General features: G+C 40.3%; 1 protein-coding gene across 2 annotated transcripts; it reads right to left on the bottom strand.

The window, feature by feature from the left end:
• Window positions 1-1,574: 1,574 nt before the first annotated feature.
• On the bottom strand, window positions 1,575-10,115 carry pcgf1 (polycomb group ring finger 1). Of its 2 annotated transcripts, none has more exons than XM_051420468.1 (9): window positions 10,004-10,115; window positions 7,657-7,762; window positions 7,388-7,540; window positions 7,081-7,152; window positions 6,407-6,512; window positions 6,205-6,247; window positions 3,561-3,647; window positions 2,138-2,218; window positions 1,575-1,760 (listed from the first exon to the last, which is right to left on the bottom strand). In XM_051420468.1, exons 1-9 carry the CDS (start codon window positions 10,088-10,090, stop codon window positions 1,710-1,712), a joined length of 786 nt encoding a protein of 261 aa, XP_051276428.1. In that variant the 5' UTR covers window positions 10,091-10,115; the 3' UTR covers window positions 1,575-1,709. The 2 variants fall into 2 exon arrangements, with proteins under 2 accessions (XP_051276428.1, XP_051276429.1); XM_051420469.1 differs by having other exon boundaries at window positions 3,561-3,644; window positions 10,004-10,093.
• Between the last annotated feature and the right edge of the window lie 8,012 nt (window positions 10,116-18,127).

The following is an 18,127-nucleotide window of genomic DNA, read 5'->3' as shown; positions in this document are numbered from 1 at the left end:
TATTTTAATATTGAAATAAAACACAAAAGACTGATTTAAATGAGTTCAAAATAAAACAAAATAAATGATTACCTCCCTTTAACATGTAGCTAAATCATCACTAGTGCAGTTCTTAAAAGTTGCACAATAAGTTAAATTGAGATCCCCCTGTGTGACAATCTTAACTATGCCTGCATCTGGAAGGGTTAATGAAGAACACATTACAAACAAAGCTGTGACACAATTACTGAAAATCAGCATTCAGGGGAAGGATTCAAGACAATTTCCAAGGCACTGAATATCACTCGGATTACAGCCACGTCGATAGTAAAAATGTGAAGAACATGGCACAGCTGTGAATCTGCAGCGCCTGTGCGGCCACCAAGAGATCTGTGAGGACGCCGAAGGAGCTGAGTTACATGGCCGAGATAGGAGAAACATAAAACTACTGCCGCCAACCTTCACCAGTCGCAGCTTTATGGCTGTTGGAAAAAAAAAAACACACAATCTGAAGCTAGAGGGCATGTACGAGAGTGAAACAAAGTGGTACATTCTCTGATCTAAACCATCAACATTAACATATACAATATAGCTAAATAAACCTGGTGATGGTAGCATCTTGCTGTGGAGTTACTACAGAAGGCCTGGGAATGTAGAAACCAAAAATCAGTGCAGAAAAACAGAAAAATCATCTGCCGCAGTCCGCAGAAGAACTTCAACTTGGGAGATGATTTATTTTTCAGTAAGACAATAACCCCAAACAGAAAGCCAAAGCTGTATGTCTTCAAAATAACAACGGCTGGCCAAGTCAGAAGAGTCCAGAAATTGTGGCTGGGGTTTGAAATGACATTTGATTGAGCAGTTTTGTAAAGAAGAATGGGGGGAAATGCAGCGTCCAGACACGCAGAGCTGATAAAGACACATCCACAAGAACTCAGGACTGTAACCGCTGCCAGAGGTGCTTCTAGATTGCCTTTAGTTGAGATTTATTTATATTTTGATGATTTGTGGTCTGCTGAGTTCCAAAATTGTAAACTAAAACAAAAACACAATGACAGAAAGCTGGTGTCACTGCACACCTTTACAAAAACTATCAATATTAACATTTAATGGCTGAATTCAAAACTATGGCATCATGCTGGAGAACAGCCTGTATGCTTTTTATGATTTTCTTTTCCTGACTGCCTGTTACATACTGTGGCACCCATTAACACATTCCCAAACCAGACAACTAATTTAAGCCTCTATTTGGTTGAATATGGATATGGTGGTTCATATCCTTTCTCCTCAATATTAACATTAGCAACTGCTACTGCTAATACGGACTACTGGTCAGCTTCGCAACAGAATTTGCTGCATCATTATTTACGCTGTGACATAATGATACCAAACCAGGTTATTACCAAACCAATAATAATTCTTAAAGCTTATGTTCAGACTTCCAAAGTATAGGAAACCACTGAAGTATTAAAATTAAGTTACAATGAAATAAAACTGCAACTAGTGAAAACTTATTTTAATTGTGTTAATATTATAAACCTGTCACACACTCTGTGTAGATGAAAGCGTACTATACTGTAAGCAAATAATACAAATTATTGTTTTTCACATTTTAAATTTATTTTCAAAAATACAAAACAAGGAAAATAAGTATATGTACACAAACACTATTAAAATAGAATATGTATTGTACAAAATATGTACAGCTGTCCTCAGAGTGAAAACAAGTTCTATCTGGTCCTTTTGTCCTTGATGGTGTAGTGAAGGACTAATGGTTGGGCCTAAAGGAGGAAAGATTCAAAATATTATGTGTGAGAGGTAAACATTTAAAGTCAGGTATATTTAACATCTTATTAAACAGATCACAACTAAAAGTTCATTCTTTTTTTATTTTATATTATGTGTAAAAACCAACATTGTGCTACATCTGGTCACACTACCTCTGGACTAATTAGAAATGATGTAAAACTAATGACATTAGACATGACTAGTGACAGTGGAATACAATGATTTAGGATTCTTCCGAACTCTAACTGAAAATGTCTAGTCATCTTTAGTGAACTTTATCCGATTTTTCCAAATAATCTACATTACAAAGAAAATGTGTGAAGGAATGTATGACATTTTCTGGCGCTAGTTGACCGCGGCTGTACCGTACCTTGCCAAACCAGTGTGAGAGCCATAACCGTTTCATGGTCATGTGATCGGGCAGAGACTCGTTATTGAACAACATCTGGACCTATAGGGAGACCACACAAACAGATGTGAAGGGGAAACCAAAAGAAACATCTGTGATTATTTTTATATGCGAAATATGTTTGCTGTTAATAAAAGATTCAACGAGGAAGCAGAAATAAGTTTTTGTCCCCACACTGAAAGCAAGCTGGTGTTGTTGACACTGTTGGCGTAAAAAATGCAAATACACTGTATTGATAAATAAATCGCCTCGACAGAACCTCCACACTGAGAGCACATCACTCAGCGGGAAATCTAGAGACCGGGAAAACACGGCTGATATCAATAAGTTTGTTGGCTAAGGAATCTGGACTGGGATTGGCTCTCAGTCATTATGGGTCAAAAGCCAATGGGAGTTCTGCACTTTCTGTCTTCAAATTGTCACCAAGTTTTTATGAGTTCATATGTTTAACCCATAGGCTACCTACAGGTTACCTATGGGTTATCATCAAAGCGTGTACCAATATATGAGTTTACTAAAGATCTACTAACCAATCAAACATAATTTCCCACAGCAACTGTTTGCACAGTCGTAAAGTGTATCAACACATGAATATAACTATAATCCTAGCCAATAAAGCGTTATAAGTCAAAGAAATGACAAAGGAGCCTTGAATGTTACATGTTTTTCTTAGTCCGATGTTGCAGAAATTGTCAACAACAATGGAACGTTGCGCACCAACAGTCAATGTGTAAAAGTAAAATGCACGTTGGCAAATGTATATCAAGCGTAATTATTGGATTTCTTCCATAACCTCTGATAACACAGCAGATGTCATTTGACCTTTGAACAGGGTTTGTACGGCTTTTCTAAGAGTAAAATTCAAGCACTGCCAAGGGACCTAATCTAAAAATTGTTACTATAAATGCAACTGTGAAAAATAAAGTTTATAGAATTCTTTAGTATACTGTCACTTTGTTGCATGCTTGCTGGTTTCCAGAGAAATGGATCAACAGAGAACTTATCTAGCTATGAACGATGAGTAAACATGTGTAATAAACATATGACGATGGGATTGTTTCATCTCAAATATTAAAAGATTTTGGTTTACATGACTGCTTACGTGGATGAACCGCCAGATTATGCTAAACATAATGCAGTTTTAAAGGAGTGTATTCAAATTCAAGCATATTCCTAACTTGAAAACATAACATTTAAAATGAAGCATTTTTCAAACTTTGAAGACTTTGTATGAACCCTGTTTGCAGAGAGTGAATAACGTAGTTCAATAGCCATTCCACACATTTGTCTCATTAGCACAGGCCAAATCAATGCTGACAAATCTTTAATGTAATGACGTGTGTAACTTAATGTCTTCTTATATCAGTGACGATTGCTGACTGACCTGGTGTTTTTCCACGTTTAGCCGATGACAGAGCACTTTCCGTAGGTGTCTCACCTCGGCTCGGACAGAACAGCGAACAAACTTCTGCTGCAGAGACAAGGTCAGACAAATGCACTGTAAAACTTCAGATGAGCAATATGACACGTTGAAGTCAAGGGGGTAATTCCAATAAATCACGACCAGCTGTACATTTCTGTTTATGGCTCCGACTTGTGAGACCACCACAGAGCGACTTGGGAGATTTCTTGTTAATACTGCAGGTTTAGATGCCCGATTTATTCCAGTAGTTAACATGGAACTTTACCATGGAGACATCATCATCAGGCATTTGGATTTGTTGTCAACTTAGTGTATCACCTGGTGTGGAAGTAACTTATTGCCCAGAGAATAGACTGATTTTAGTTTTTGTTGTTCAGATCATGTAAAAGGCTTGTCTGTTGTGCATGTTTAGTTTTATTTGTAACACCAGAAGTGCAGGCTGCTGTTTTTAATTTTAGTATTCAAATATTTAGTGTTCACTGGTTTACTTTCCTAAACTGTAACAGGCTGTTCTGTAACACAAAAAGGTTCCAGCATACAAGAAATGTGAAGTAAAAGGAAGGTAACGGCATATCGACAGGGTGTGGCATACTCCTGTTACAATCAGATTTACAGTGAAGAAAAACCCAGCTAGCTGCTGGACGTTTTCCAGTCCCAACTGACTTATTACACACTCTTAAGCCGGAGACCTAAACTTCCATTTCCCCCCTGAATGCAGTGCAAGACAGTATTTCTTTAAAGGCTGAGGCAGAACTTTATTTCACTGAATTCCCACCTTGATAAAAACAGATTATTACTGTGCATGCAGGGAAGAGAGAATAGCCTGTAACAAAGGTTAAAAATCAAATCCAGATCACTGCAAGGACACGGCTTGCTTGTGTGTTATTTTTTATTTTTAATAGGTGTGAAGCAAGCTGCCAGCTAATCTAGTTTATAAGTTCACATAGAGGTTAGAGTGAAACACAACTGCATATCCGGAGCCAAGAATGGAAGCAATGGAGCTGCATGTTCCCATTACATAAGGTAATGGCAATAAACAACATTTTAATTTCACACAGTGGTCAAAGAGGACATGGGTGGAAGATGTTGCCCCAATGCTTGCAGCAGTCACACCACTAAAACTCAAACTCTTCACATGTGTGACTTTGTTCAAGTCTGGAATATTCTTTTCATACTGTAAAACCAGATTAAAAGCCCCAAACAGTCAGAGCCTGACTAGAATAACTAGATCACATGAAATAAAAAGACCCCATCTGCCAGTAAAAACTTCACTCTGCTCTGGAATTATAAGAAAATGACTGAGGGCGTAACTGGTCGAGCATCTTTAAAAACCACTATAGTGAAAACACATTTAAAAGAAACAAAATCTGAGATCTAGATTGGAGACCCACATGGCATCTGTTGAACAAGAATGCCCTCTGCTGGCTGACCAGAGTCCTTGCAGTATGTACAACGATGTTGGCTGGGAAGTGTGGATAATAAGCACAGTGCAATTTGACATTTACTGTGAGTTTTAGTTAAATGACTCCCCCGATGATCTTTGTTTAAGTCTTAATTCAGTCCGGCCATTATATAACACAGCTTCCATTGTTACATGCGCACACACAAACACCCCTCGACAAATGAGCCTGTCAAGAGGATCCAACACAGAGGGAAAACTCACAGGAATATCTGACAAGGTAGGCATTTTTTTCACTTTAGTGGGTTTGAAATTGGTTAGCAAGCATGATTCAAACACAGACATTCAAATTGCCAGGATGTTAATGTGTATGGATAGACATAAGAATGAACACACTATACGACAGAGAACTACGGAGATAATTGCCATAATTAGCACTTCATTTATGTTCCTATCAAATGTTGCTGTATACCAGGTAGCATTCCACATTCTCCCATCAGCTTTATTTCTCTTTTATGCCAAATTTGGTGAGTTTGCCACAAAGGAAAAGAGAAAGTTTAGACACACTGAATCTTCTAGTCTGTCTACTAATGAAGCAAATGATTAGTCTAGCAGCATTTTATCATGTCTGATGCCTCAGGCAATTTAAAACAAAGACTATAAAGGAACTCGCTGGACATAAATACACGGTGTGATGTTTGGATTGACACGATTTTCTACGTCTCCTTAAGTCCTACTAGTCAGCACTAATCACCACAAACACTGAGTCAACATGTTGGCCATTTAGCCTCAAGTCGTCGGTCGAAAACACCACCACTCTTTCTTAGAAAATTATCTCCAATTATTGAAAAATTAGGTTGGGAAATAAAGAATGATTACATGCCTCACTGGTGTCTTTGTCCCACTTATCCCTGTCTCTGTGTGAGGCAGCCAGAGTAACCAGCTCTGAGTGCTAAATTCTGCTGTTGCTGCAGATGTCATCGTGCCATGTATTTGCTTAGCAGTTAAGGGTAGAAAATTACTTGTTACGGCTTCAAAAATGTGCCCCCGGAGATGTGTTTTGCACGGCTGTGCAAACCTGCGAGCCGGGGTTGCTTTGAAAGAACCCATAACCAGCTCAACAATTTCACAGAGTAGCAGTACACAGAGTTTATCAAAATACAATGCTATATTATCTAGGTCAATTTATTGGTATGTATGACTTACCTGGAGAGTAAGTTTCGTCTTATCTTTTCCAGCAAGCGATGAACTGTAAAGACAAAACAGAGTAAGGACAGTTTTATGTTAGACAAGTTCAACTTGAGTCAGCAGTATATATTATTTACATTCCATCAGTCTTATCTCACAGGGGCATTAAAAATATACACAAAATAAGGTTAGAATCGTCAACCAGACAGAATAAGCTCACCTTAGCCTTTCTAAACACAGCGAAACCTGCTCATCGTATCTGTAGAAGTGGGCTTTTGAATGGTCGAAGCTTGTGTACGGCAAACCTGTAGCATCTGGTACAGCATCTAGTGAGAAGGGGGGAAAATCTAAGTACACACCAATCACCATGTCGTTGACTGGGCAAGTCATTGCAATCATGCATCAGCAGAGACATACCTAAGTTCACAATCTGTGTCATTAACATATAGAAATAGCAGTTTTACAGCTTCTCACCAACTAATAAAGCCAAAGAGTGATTCAACCTAGAGCTACTTCATCACAACACAAATTTCCTGATTACGGTTGTGTCTGGTGGATTTTACCTTTCCAGGTTGTTTAAAATGCATGTACAGATTTCTTTATATATGGCCATTTTGAGCACTAACAGCCTATTCAAACTTATGCAAGCTACATAACACACACACACACACACACACACCTTTTATCTAAAGCAAGGTTTCTGTCGCTCATTTACCCATTCACACAGGTCATGTGACCCCTGAGAAGTGCTATGCAAAAGCACCAGAGCAATCACAGTGCAACACCAAAGATGTCCCACAGACATGGAAAAAGACACTGATCTGGCTCCGTCTTTAATTGAATCCTAAACAAACTTAATGGCAGCCTGAGAAAATGACTAAATTGAAGACTTACCGTCTCCAGCTGGTTGGATGACTCTCTCTAACCCTCGTGACTGATAAAATTCCTTTATTCTTTTGTCTTCACCTGTTCAAACATGAACATGGATATCAGACAAACACGACAGATACTGCGCCAACACTGATTTCCAAATAAGCTTTAAACAGGTACTGGTATTTTAATAGTGTTGATAATCAACTAGTCTAAAAAAAGCAACATTTATTTTCTAGTAAAACATTTCTCTTTTAGATTCCACAAGCATGGAGACTTTAGGTCACAACTGTTGGTAACACTGATACAGACAGCAGCGTTTTATACGTACTTTCTTGTAGTCCAGGCACCAGTTTGTAGACAATGTCCTGCATCACTCGATCCAGTTTGAGGTTGAGTAAAGGCTGCGTTTCGTGGATTTTGATGTTGCACATTGGACAATACTTGCTTGTTTGTAGGTATTTTACAATACAGCTTTTACAGACTGCAGAGCAGAAAGAAAGAAAGACATTTTATTCTCATTATGATGTACTAACCGTATGTGAGGATTTAATAACTCGAGAACAGAATATGATTGTGTCAGGCTTTGGTTAAACTCACAGGTGTGCAAACACTCTGTAATGGTTGTGGCATCTATGAAGTAACCCGCACAGAGGTAACAGACGATGTGTTCGTTCAGGTCCTTGATCTTCAACTTCACCTCCTCCTGTCGGGACAGACAAAAACGTGTTAGTAAGCTGCAACAACTGGTTGAATTATTGATTACTCAATCAAAAGAAAATTATTACATTAGTCATTTTTAAGCAAAAGTGTCCAGCCTCTTAAATCTACAGATTTGCTGCTTTTCTTTGTCATTTATGACTACATGAAGTTTTCTGACTGCTGGACAAAAGAAGCAATCTGAAGACATCATGCTGCGCTCTGGGAATTTGTGATGAGCATTTTTCAGTTTTCTTTGACAGTTTTGACAAAGACAATCATGAAAATAATCAGCAGACTAAATCAGCAATGACAGTACTCAATGTTAGTTGCAAAACTATTTTAGAAGTTTGGTTTAGAAGTGTATTTATCCCCCAAACATAGTTTAATGAGCACAATTTCTCTCAAGTTTCTTAATTTTTGGTTGTGTGGAATCGAGATGCAGCAACAATGGAACCACTCTACATGGTGGCGACGGCTGCACGTGTACATGCAGCTGCTGGGAGCTCCTTCAAACCTCCTTTTTTTGTTGTAACAGTTTTTGGCTTTATTGCTGAAGCACGTATTACCTAAAACAGAAATAACCTGCAGTCATCAGAAAGGGACGTGTGGAGTTTGGATTAAAGAGCAGCGGACCTAGAGCACGACCCACCACAGCAGGTTCTGTCGCCCCAGGAGGAGAGGAAGGAGAGCGGGATAAGGAGCCATGCTGGCCAAACTTGGACTTAAGGCTGCTCCTGGATAATGTCTGGTGTAAAAAAAAAAAATGGGACTCAGGCTGGCCAAACAACGGGAAATCAGAGACTGCTGAGCCCACATCTTTACAGAATCCTGCCCCATCAACATCCCACATCAAGCACTCGATGGACGGACCGTTTTCTGAGCCGACAGCACAGGACGAGAGGAGACGGACTGAAGATACTGATTTATTTTAATGATAAATACATTTCCTTAATATTTAGATGCTGTTACGGTGCAAACCCTGCTTTACTTTGGGGCTACTTTTAAAGCAAACTGGACTGCCAGCACTTTGGATCTATGATACAAAAACATATGACAGAACATATATCATACAGCAGCGTGAGTCTGAACCTATGAATGGTGTAATGGCGTCTGGATAACGAGCATCAAACTGCACACAGGATTCAGATCTAACTTTCATGCTTGTTTGCAAACTTCTGAAGATCAATGCAGGACTGTGATGATCTCACTTCAGTCCCCTCACTGAGTTCATTACAATCATCAGATGGGGAAATGGCTGGATTTAGCTCTGCACCTGCATCTGACACCTCTTGCCCCAGCCCACCCCTGACCCTGACCCTGACCTTTGACCTCCGCGCATAACGAAGAAGTGGACGGATTAGGAAAATAAAAGTTTCCCCATCAGAAGGCCCAGTAACGCTCAGACTATAATACAGCCACAATGTGAACGGACTTTGTTTCTTTAGTGGCTCGGTGCTCACGTGTGTATTGTTTGTAGTGAGGAGGCCAACGGACCAACGGCAGACTGAGCGCTCGTGAACAAACAGGTGGAACGTTAACTGCTGGAACCACGTGGTGTGTTCCCGTCGAACACAAACAAAACGGTTAGAACCACACAGCCGTTACTCCATCGTTACACACGGAGAGCCCGAGGAGTGCGGCGGCCGTTACCGTCCCGGTTCACTCACAACTCCCGGTTGAGCTGGTGAGTACAGCCGACCGAGTGAATACAGCCGACCGGGTGAATACAGCCGACCGGGTGAATACAGCCGACCGAGTGAATACAGCCGACCGGGTGAATACAGCCGACCGAGTGAATACAGCCGACCGGGTGAATACAGCCGACCGGGCGAGCGACCTACGGTGAGCGACATAACAGTTAGTTGGGTTTCCGCACGCCGCTCCGCTGTTGAGGCAGAACAACACGGGTGGACTCCGACCGTCCACGCATGCTCAAACGCGGCTCCCTTCGCAGCGCTTCAGCGTTGGCTCTCTCTCTCTCTCTCTCTCCCTCTCTCTCCCTCTCTCTCTCTCTCTCTCTCTCTCTCTCTCTCTCTCTCTCTCCCTCTCTCTCCCCTCCTCCCTCTCCCTCTCTCTCTCTCTCTCTCTCTCTCTCTCTCTCTCTCTCTCTCTCTCTCTCCATCAGCGCCGCGGAGACGACAACGTTCTCCCGTTGATGCCGGTGTTTAACTCGCCTCTGCTTCGGTTTGACCCCCCGTACCTTCCCACCCCAGTGCGACCGAGCTCCAGCAGTATGGCCACTCACCTCATTCCTCAGCGGGTCCAGTTTGTAGACGGACTGGAGCTGATTTCGTAGCCGCATCGCTATGGCCATCGGACCTTGCTCCGCCATCTTTGGGAATTATACTTACTTCCGGGTAAACCGGAAGTGGTATTTTGTGCCTGCTGAAGGGGGCGGGACCTGCGAAATAGAGACGAGAATAAAGAAAAATAAGTAAATAATATAAACAAATTATAAAAACATAATAATAATATGTAAAGATGTTTTTTTTTCATTCTTTTTTATACAAATCTCATATTTTGTTGACCCACCAAGAGTTTTTATTCAGAACTTGTGGTTAACTGTCTAATAAGCTGACACAGTAAATCAATGTGATGTATCTTAACTACTTTGTTATCGCACTAGGTCAGTCTGAAATACTGACCTCTGAACATTAAAAAGAGGCATACATCAACAGAAACAAAGTTAAATAAAGACAAGAGCAGAGTCATAGAGAAACAAACATGCCTACACAAGAGCAGCAATGATACAATATAAATAAACTAGGTTACTTTATGAGAATGGTGGATTCATTAGGTCTTGATGTTGCTTAAAATGAACCCAATGTGACCTGAGAGGTCTGGTGGGTTTGTAAATTGAAAGTATATTGTATATGTACTGTGGAGCCAGGCCAGTAAGAACTTATATACACAAGCAGTCGTAGGATCTTAAATTGAATTCTGAGGTAACTTCAGAAGTTTTTTTTTTTTTGGATGGCCTATATTTAAGTTAATGCCTAAATGTATGGCTTTAAGTACATTTTTGAATCCGTTTTAATGTCTTTATTTGATCCAGCACTACAATTCATTATTCAGAGAAGCAAAACAGGAGCTTTTGCTCTATGTTCATCCTTGTTAGTCTCTTCTTCTAACAATAGAGGGCACTGCAGGCACACACTTCAGTCGATTGTTTGCAGCCTTTGACAGCTGCTGATATTTATGTTGTGTCAGGTAAAGTAATGTCATTCAGCCATTCATGCACTCAGGAGATTAATGTAGGCATTGAGAAGATGGCGCTATTAAAACTTGTGAATTCATTACTCCAGCCTCTTGCTCAGTGGATAAGGCCTTTAAGTTGCCTTTAGGCAGAGTATACACAAAGTCACCATGTCTTAAAACCAGTATACACATTGTTTGGCATTATGTTCCTATGTTTATTGACTGATTTATTGTCATGTTTGTTTTATAACTCATGCAAACCCACTTATGATAGGTTTATGTAGGCTATACGGTTGTATACTACTGTATTGGTATGTTAGCGGCCTACTGATAAGATGGACAAATGTATTTGGCACTGGCCCAAAAATCATGTTGGCAATAATGTTTTACCACTGCTGGTATTCGAAAAAATGTGCATAACATGGGAAAAAGAGTGCAAAGATAATACCATACCTTAAGAGGTTCCAGGATAAAAGGTGAAATGTGTGTGTGTGGGGGGGGGAGACACTGTTAAACCACAATCCTCATCAACGCTCAGAACATGGTGGGTCTTGTAACCTGAATCCTCTGACATCTTGAGACCTACAGTACTCAGGCATCATGGAGGGTGGGCTGCTCTCACTACTGCATCTACTCTGGTAAATAATGTCAGACACCTGATGCAGATCTCATTAATATGTAATGTAGCATCAAAAGATGTTGAAAGATCTTCTCCATTAAAATCCTGCAAAATAGCCACAAAACCAACTAACAAGACGCATCATTTATTAAGTGTACAAAAAAGAAAAATATTAATAAATATGTGTGTGACTTTATTTTTAAGGACCAGTGTGTGGGATTTAGTGGCACACGTGTTCTCCTGATTGCAACACCCTCACCTCACCCTTGGATATTATATTCCACTTCTGCCACTAGAGCCTCATAAATGTTACACACTGCACCTTTAACACAATGCACATTAAGGATGTAAGCTAAATTATGTTAAAAAATTATTTGCTTCAGTAACAGCAACAGCTAACTGACTTTAATTGGCTTTACAAATCTAATCTTTGCAGTGGTAATCCTTTCACTTAGAGGAGCGCTTGTAACTGTTTGAACCCCCCAGACTGTTGTGGGGTTGAATGAGTACTTCTCTCCCCTCCCTGAACAACAATCATCGAGGGGCTCTTGAGAAAAGAACTGAACCGTTTGCTCAGCGGCCAGCAGCATAGGGGACTGTGGTTGTCCTGGGCAGCTCCCAGACCTATGTTTAAATATGTGTTAATATGAAGTAGGGCGTTGAAATGAAAGAAAGAGTGTGTGGGCTCAGCAAACATTTCCCCCTGATAATCATGTGGCCTATGTATTGGGGACAGTATTATTTAAATCAACAGATTTCATTGTGTTGTGCTGTATTTTTGGTATTTATTCAGGCTTTTTCAGCGGTGAGGTGTCTTTATGCTTAATGCATCTGAGGTTTTCACTCAGACGTGGGCAAGAACCAGTTTATTTTTCCAAAAATGACTTACAATTATTCAATTATGGGAAGAATGAAAAGTAATAGCTTTGTGGAAAAAATAATTTTCAAATGGGGAAAAAAAACGTATTCTTGGTTGTGGCTGAGTTGCATCTGAATTAGCGTCTGCCCTGTTTCAACAGGTCGTCGTATTGGTATTACATGTGGAGGTCTCCTTGATCCCTCCCAGAGGGCTTCCAACCTGTGGACCACCCAAAAAGCTGCCGTCCTAAACAAAGACTCGCCCTTCATTCATCCTTTTGTAATTTCCCAGTGACTGGCAAGTTTTTCTTATTCCTACCATCTCAGTGAGTCTGTAGCAGCCGAAACTGCTATGTACAAGCCATTTATTGAGATTATTAAATCTGGCATGAATGCTTTGTTTATGGATGTCTGGCAGTGATTATTAAGACTCATAATTGATGCAGTTTTCTTAGCATTTTGACATTTATGAGAAATAGTACAATTTTAACCACTGCCTAATAACATTAGCTTTACAGTGTGTACAATACAAAATTCTACAAAGCATAATTAATTCTTGAAAATGTTCCCGTTTCCATTCATCTTTCTGTGAGAGAAAACTTGTAACACCTTGTTGGGATTTTTTTTTCTCAGATGAAAAGACAAGCACTTGCCAATGAAGTCCAAATCAGACTCAGTCAATGTAAATTGGAAAAAGAAAAAAAAGAAAAGGCGCAAGCAATATATTTTCATTCTTGGCAGCCTTTTTGAGTTTGAAGAGCCGTTGTGATCAGTCTCGCTTCACCGAGCCTTCATAGTCAGGCCTTGTGTCCCCTGCTGTCTGCCATTTCCTCTTGCCATGTAACGTCTTATCTGCTGGGCCTGCGAGGTCACTGCTTATCTGATTGACAGGGCTTTGACTCCACGCAATATCCAAATAACCTGAGGGCCTGGAGGCGCAGGAGGAGGATCACAGCATGGCAAAATCCACCCGGCCCGGGAGAGTGGGAGAGAGTGAGTGAAGAGGACAAAGCGCCGTCGAGAAGGGAGGGGATCAAGATGAATCTGAGCCTTTCATTTATTGTCAATTCCTCATGTCAAAATCCTGGACAATAGAACCCTATTTTCTTGGAGTGTCTGCAAATCTGCCAGTTACCTCTCCTGTCCTTCACTTTTATTGGAAGTGATTAGTTTATCTGACAGATCAAACACCTGCCAGGACTACAAAGACGGCGCTATTATGAAGAATTTGAGGATTATTTTTCATTGAGTAAAAATGACAGTAATAAAAAAAAGTAAGAACGGATTACAAACTCCTTCTCTGTCTGTCCTTAGGTTGGATGTTAATTATTACTCCATGTAATTAAATCATGCATGAGGAATCTCCTTTAAACCATGGGGACCTGAATCAACTGAAAGCTCACTGAGCTGATAGAGACCCCATTTACCTCCGTCCTGGACATCCTGTGCCAAAACCAACCACACAACCACCCTGCTACTAGAATCTACATTCGGCCATGCCAAAAAGGAGGCCCCCATATCCCTCCTCTCTCTCTCTCTCTCTCTCTCTCTCTCTCTCTCTCTCTCTCTCTCTCTCTCTCTCTCTCTCTCTCAGAGCAATCAGAGCATGCAGGGGTGGACTGCAGCTTTTGTCTCTTTTGCTCCAGCAATTGGCCGCCAAGTGGCAAGCTAATGACGAGAGCCCTCTTGGAATGACTCCAGAACAGTACAGCTTGTGCTGCTTGATGGGGCAAGGGCATAATGAATGATGTAGGGCAAGCCCTTAGGCCTCCCCCTGGCACAAAACCCTAACTCCCAATATCACAATCTGAATAATTTCAAATGCCGGATAAAATGCAGGCACAGGAATTTGTCTCAGTGTGAAAATTATGTCAGGATTTACTGACAAAGTCCTAGAACTGCATAGCAAGCACTGGCACAGTACAATGAATAAAGGGTCAAATACCGTGTAAAAAGAACAAAATATACATGAAACAGTTGTTTATACACATCACTGTCTATGTAAATTCAATATACATTGCTGTATAATACGTGTTTTTGATGGTAGGTCTGTCAGGGAGTAACCAGCAATTAGTAATTATATTCATTATCAGTTTAATGCCCACAAATCAACATGAGACTAGCCTAGTAGGCAGGCTGTCATCTGTTGTACCTAACTAGATGTCATATAGAATAATGACCACAGAAACAAACAGCATGCACCAATAGCAGAATATATAGCCACACACACACACACACACACACACACACACACACACACACACACACACACACACACACAGTAGAGAGGACGACAGACACAGCAATGTTTAAATGTTTGAAACAGGCCCAAGAAAATCCCAAAACAACTTAAAAGAAGTGGCCACACACACCAACGGAAGCTTAGATTTTGGAGAACTCCACATCATCTGTCCAGCAACATCCCGCATGGTGTGACAAAGCAGCACAAAACATGTTCACATCCCTCATCATCAGTGCAAAAATGCCCTGGTTTCCCTGAAGGCCAGTGAATTTTGTTGTGCTTTGTATAACAATGTATCAGTATGAGAAGGGTTTTCTCAGTTGATTTGTGTGTGTCATATCTAGCTACCCTGCATGTTAGTCTGTGAAACTTACATTCGATAACTATCAAGTCTTTGACATCAGCAGTCGTTGCATGCCTCTTTTGCACTGGAGTAAATAATGAAAACAGTTCAAACACATCGAGATCTGGCACTTTGCTCTTTTTTTGTGCTACTGCAATAAAAACCAAATGCATTTAATATTACTCTTTAAATTCGAACTGTAACTTTCAAATTTCGCTGCCTGTGGGATTCAGGATGCCTGGAAAACTGTAGTCCTCAGTTTAGATAAGCTAGAGGCAAAATAATGAATGACACGGTTGGAAGATGCTGAGATAAGACGAGTTTGTCAACAAGAACAAGTTGGCCTGCCAGTGTCGGGGAAAAGAAAGCTCCGTATTAAATCTTATTAATGTGGCACAATAGAGCTTTGTCTGTCATCGAGTGAATTTTCATTACTCACGTGTGTGTAGCTTTGTGGAGAGTGTATCTGTGTGCTCAGGCTTGTGTGTGTGTGTCAAGTGCACACAAATGCACACACAAAAAGCAGTGATCCGTGATAACTTTCAAGCGTCTTGGTTATCTCAGGATTATTGAAGGACTTTTCTCGACAAGAAACATGAACTTTGTAATCGTAAAATAATAGAAAATGCAATGTAAAATAATAGAAACACATTTTAAAATGTGTAGAATTGTTAAATAAATCCTGAGACCAAACTGGGAAAAAATTAAGTGGTAGAAGCAACACTCTTATTGTGCTATATTATGTAATTCTCTCAACCCCCCTAAAAACACACACCAAGGTTATACTAAAAGTAAAAATGTTAACTTTTTAGTTAACTAAAATAAATATAGAAACTAAACTTTAGAAAAAAAACTAAACTCACAAAATTTGATTGTCAGTATCAGCTCAATTGGACATTTATGGTCCAAGAGACTTTTTTGTAGAGCACACTGAGCTGGACTTGTGTGTCCACTTTCAAATCAATTGGACTTTAAAAAGTAGCAAAAATGGGGGTACGTGTAGGAGTACTTGGGAGCCGGGGGTACTTGAAATTCTCCTCTGTGATGCACAAGCCATAAGTGCCACTTATCAAAAAGACGCAGTTCAATGCAACAACAATGCCATCTAATTGTTATTGCAACATGACAAAAAATTGGTCATGAATTTAGTGATGGATTCTAAACATTTGAAATTAAGCATTTATGTGTCTTTCTTAAAAAGCCAGACAGTGATTGCACAGCGTTGGTAAATCTGACGCACACATGCACGGTCAGGTTAAGATGATTTGTTATATTTACTCATATTCCACCCACTCACACTGTAACAAGAAGCAAATCATGTTACTTATAAATCCGGGTATGTTGCATAACAGAGGATTTCAGTAACTTTTGTGAGGATACACATTTCAATAAACCGTCTAATTCAGATTTTCATGATTGTTCATCTCTCATCTCACGTGATGTGACTAAAATGGTACAGGGTCCATTCATGCGAGATTCTCAGCTCATCCTGCCTACACTAATCTCTCTTTGAAATTTAAGACCCACAGAGAGGAGAGACACACTTGCTCCTCTTGTCATCCGCTGTATCTGCTTTGTGCAAGGAGGTGCACGCTCACTTATCATGCAGCCACCTTATCTTCATGGGCATTTAAGAGAATATGGGTGAAGGGACAACAAACTGAGCTGAGAGGAAGCCTCACCTAAATCCCAAAAAAGGATGCAGGCGAGGCGAGTGCCCGCCGTTACTATCAGTCTACACCAGGGTCAGACCGATACGGTTTTTGTCAGTATTGAACTTGAAATAAACCTGACATGCTGTATTTGCCAGTTATTAAGTAAGGTAAGATTTTAATCTTCATTATAACCTCTGAGCAAGATAAAGAGTCTTGAAGTCCCTTGAGGGTTGAATCGTATCTCATTCACTCTTTCGATATATAATTAGTATGTTTTTTTTTATTGTTCTTCATTTGAAGGCAGTAACATATACCAGTGTTCCCAGATCACTTAAAGGTACCCTGTTGTGTTTTTTACCACCAGAGGTGCTATAGAGCAATGTTTTGATTAGGTGTTTTACATTTTGCTTGTATCTCATGCTGTAATAGACGCATTATGGCACACATGTACGTGTGTAGGCAGGTGACACGATACACATTCCTGCCAGTTTTACATGAACAAGCAAAAGGCACTCAAAAAGAAGACTGTTGTGAAAAACCCAGGTTTCAGAATATTCAGAAAATCCCTTTTGGGACTGTTTTACAGCAAATATGTTTTGTGGGAGAAAACCCCACAGGGCACATTCAACAGATGAGATGGCTCCAAGCCAGAACTGCTAACTGCAAACTCCACTTTCATCAGTTCTGGTTCTAGTGGAGACATTTAGTATCCCAAAATGGTCTACATTTCTAGAAAGTTTAGCTCCTGAGAAGAATAAGGTCCTGGGGGGGACTGATTTCCTGTACAAATTAGGAGTATTTCATTGGGCATTTTTGCATTTATTAGACAATTTAAGAGACAATATGGGGGATGACATGCTACGAAAGCTGGACTTGCTACGAAAGCTGGACTTACAATTCTATCAGTGCCTCCAGGACACCCCCAAAATTAGGGGATTTAATACAGAAACACTGACAGGGCAAAACAGTGCCATCTAGCTGCAACCACTGTTCAAGACCAAGGACAATAATCTGTAAAATGATCTTTTGATTGGACAAAATTAGGTTTGTATTTACTTTTAGCTATAAGCAAGTTTTTGATGTCACTATGAACACATTTCTGTGGCATGCCCTGCACAACGTTGTCCTTTTTATACTGTCTACACAAATATCGGTATCGGTATTCTTCAGCCAAGTGTAAGTCGGTCGACTGCCTAAAATACGGTGGCCATGTAACATCAGCTTACAACATCCAGATAAATGCACATCAAAGCATTATGGTGCTCCAAGCACCCTCTGAGAATGCCGTGGGCTTATGTGTGTGTGTGTGTGTGTGTGTGTGTGTGTGTTTGTGTATTTGTGTGAGATAATGGCAATCCTTTGATGCCCGAGAGTGATTTGGTTCAAGCATTCTGGCGCATTATTTCCCTTCTACCTCCTGTAAAGAACTTTGATGAGGACCTTAGAAGAGAAGA

The sequence above is a fragment of the Dicentrarchus labrax genome, unplaced genomic scaffold (assembly GCF_905237075.1).
Source record: "Dicentrarchus labrax unplaced genomic scaffold, dlabrax2021, whole genome shotgun sequence".
Lineage (NCBI taxonomy): Eukaryota > Metazoa > Chordata > Actinopteri > Moronidae > Dicentrarchus > Dicentrarchus labrax.
The sequence above is the reverse complement of the archived record's forward strand: the minus strand, read 5'-3'. Positions and strand labels throughout refer to the sequence as shown.

Coding starts and splice junctions, on each gene's coding strand:
- pcgf1 (XM_051420468.1), bottom strand. CDS start 10,090: ATGGCGGAGCAAGGTCCGATGGCCATAGCGATGCGGCTACGAAATCAG. Junction 7,153..7,387: donor GGTGCCTGGACTACAAGAAA/GTACGTATAAAA, acceptor ATGTTTGAACAG/GTGAAGACAAAAGAATAAAG. Junction 3,648..6,204: donor AGACGAAACTTACTCTCCAG/GTAAGTCATACA, acceptor TTGTCTCTGCAG/CAGAAGTTTGTTCGCTGTTC.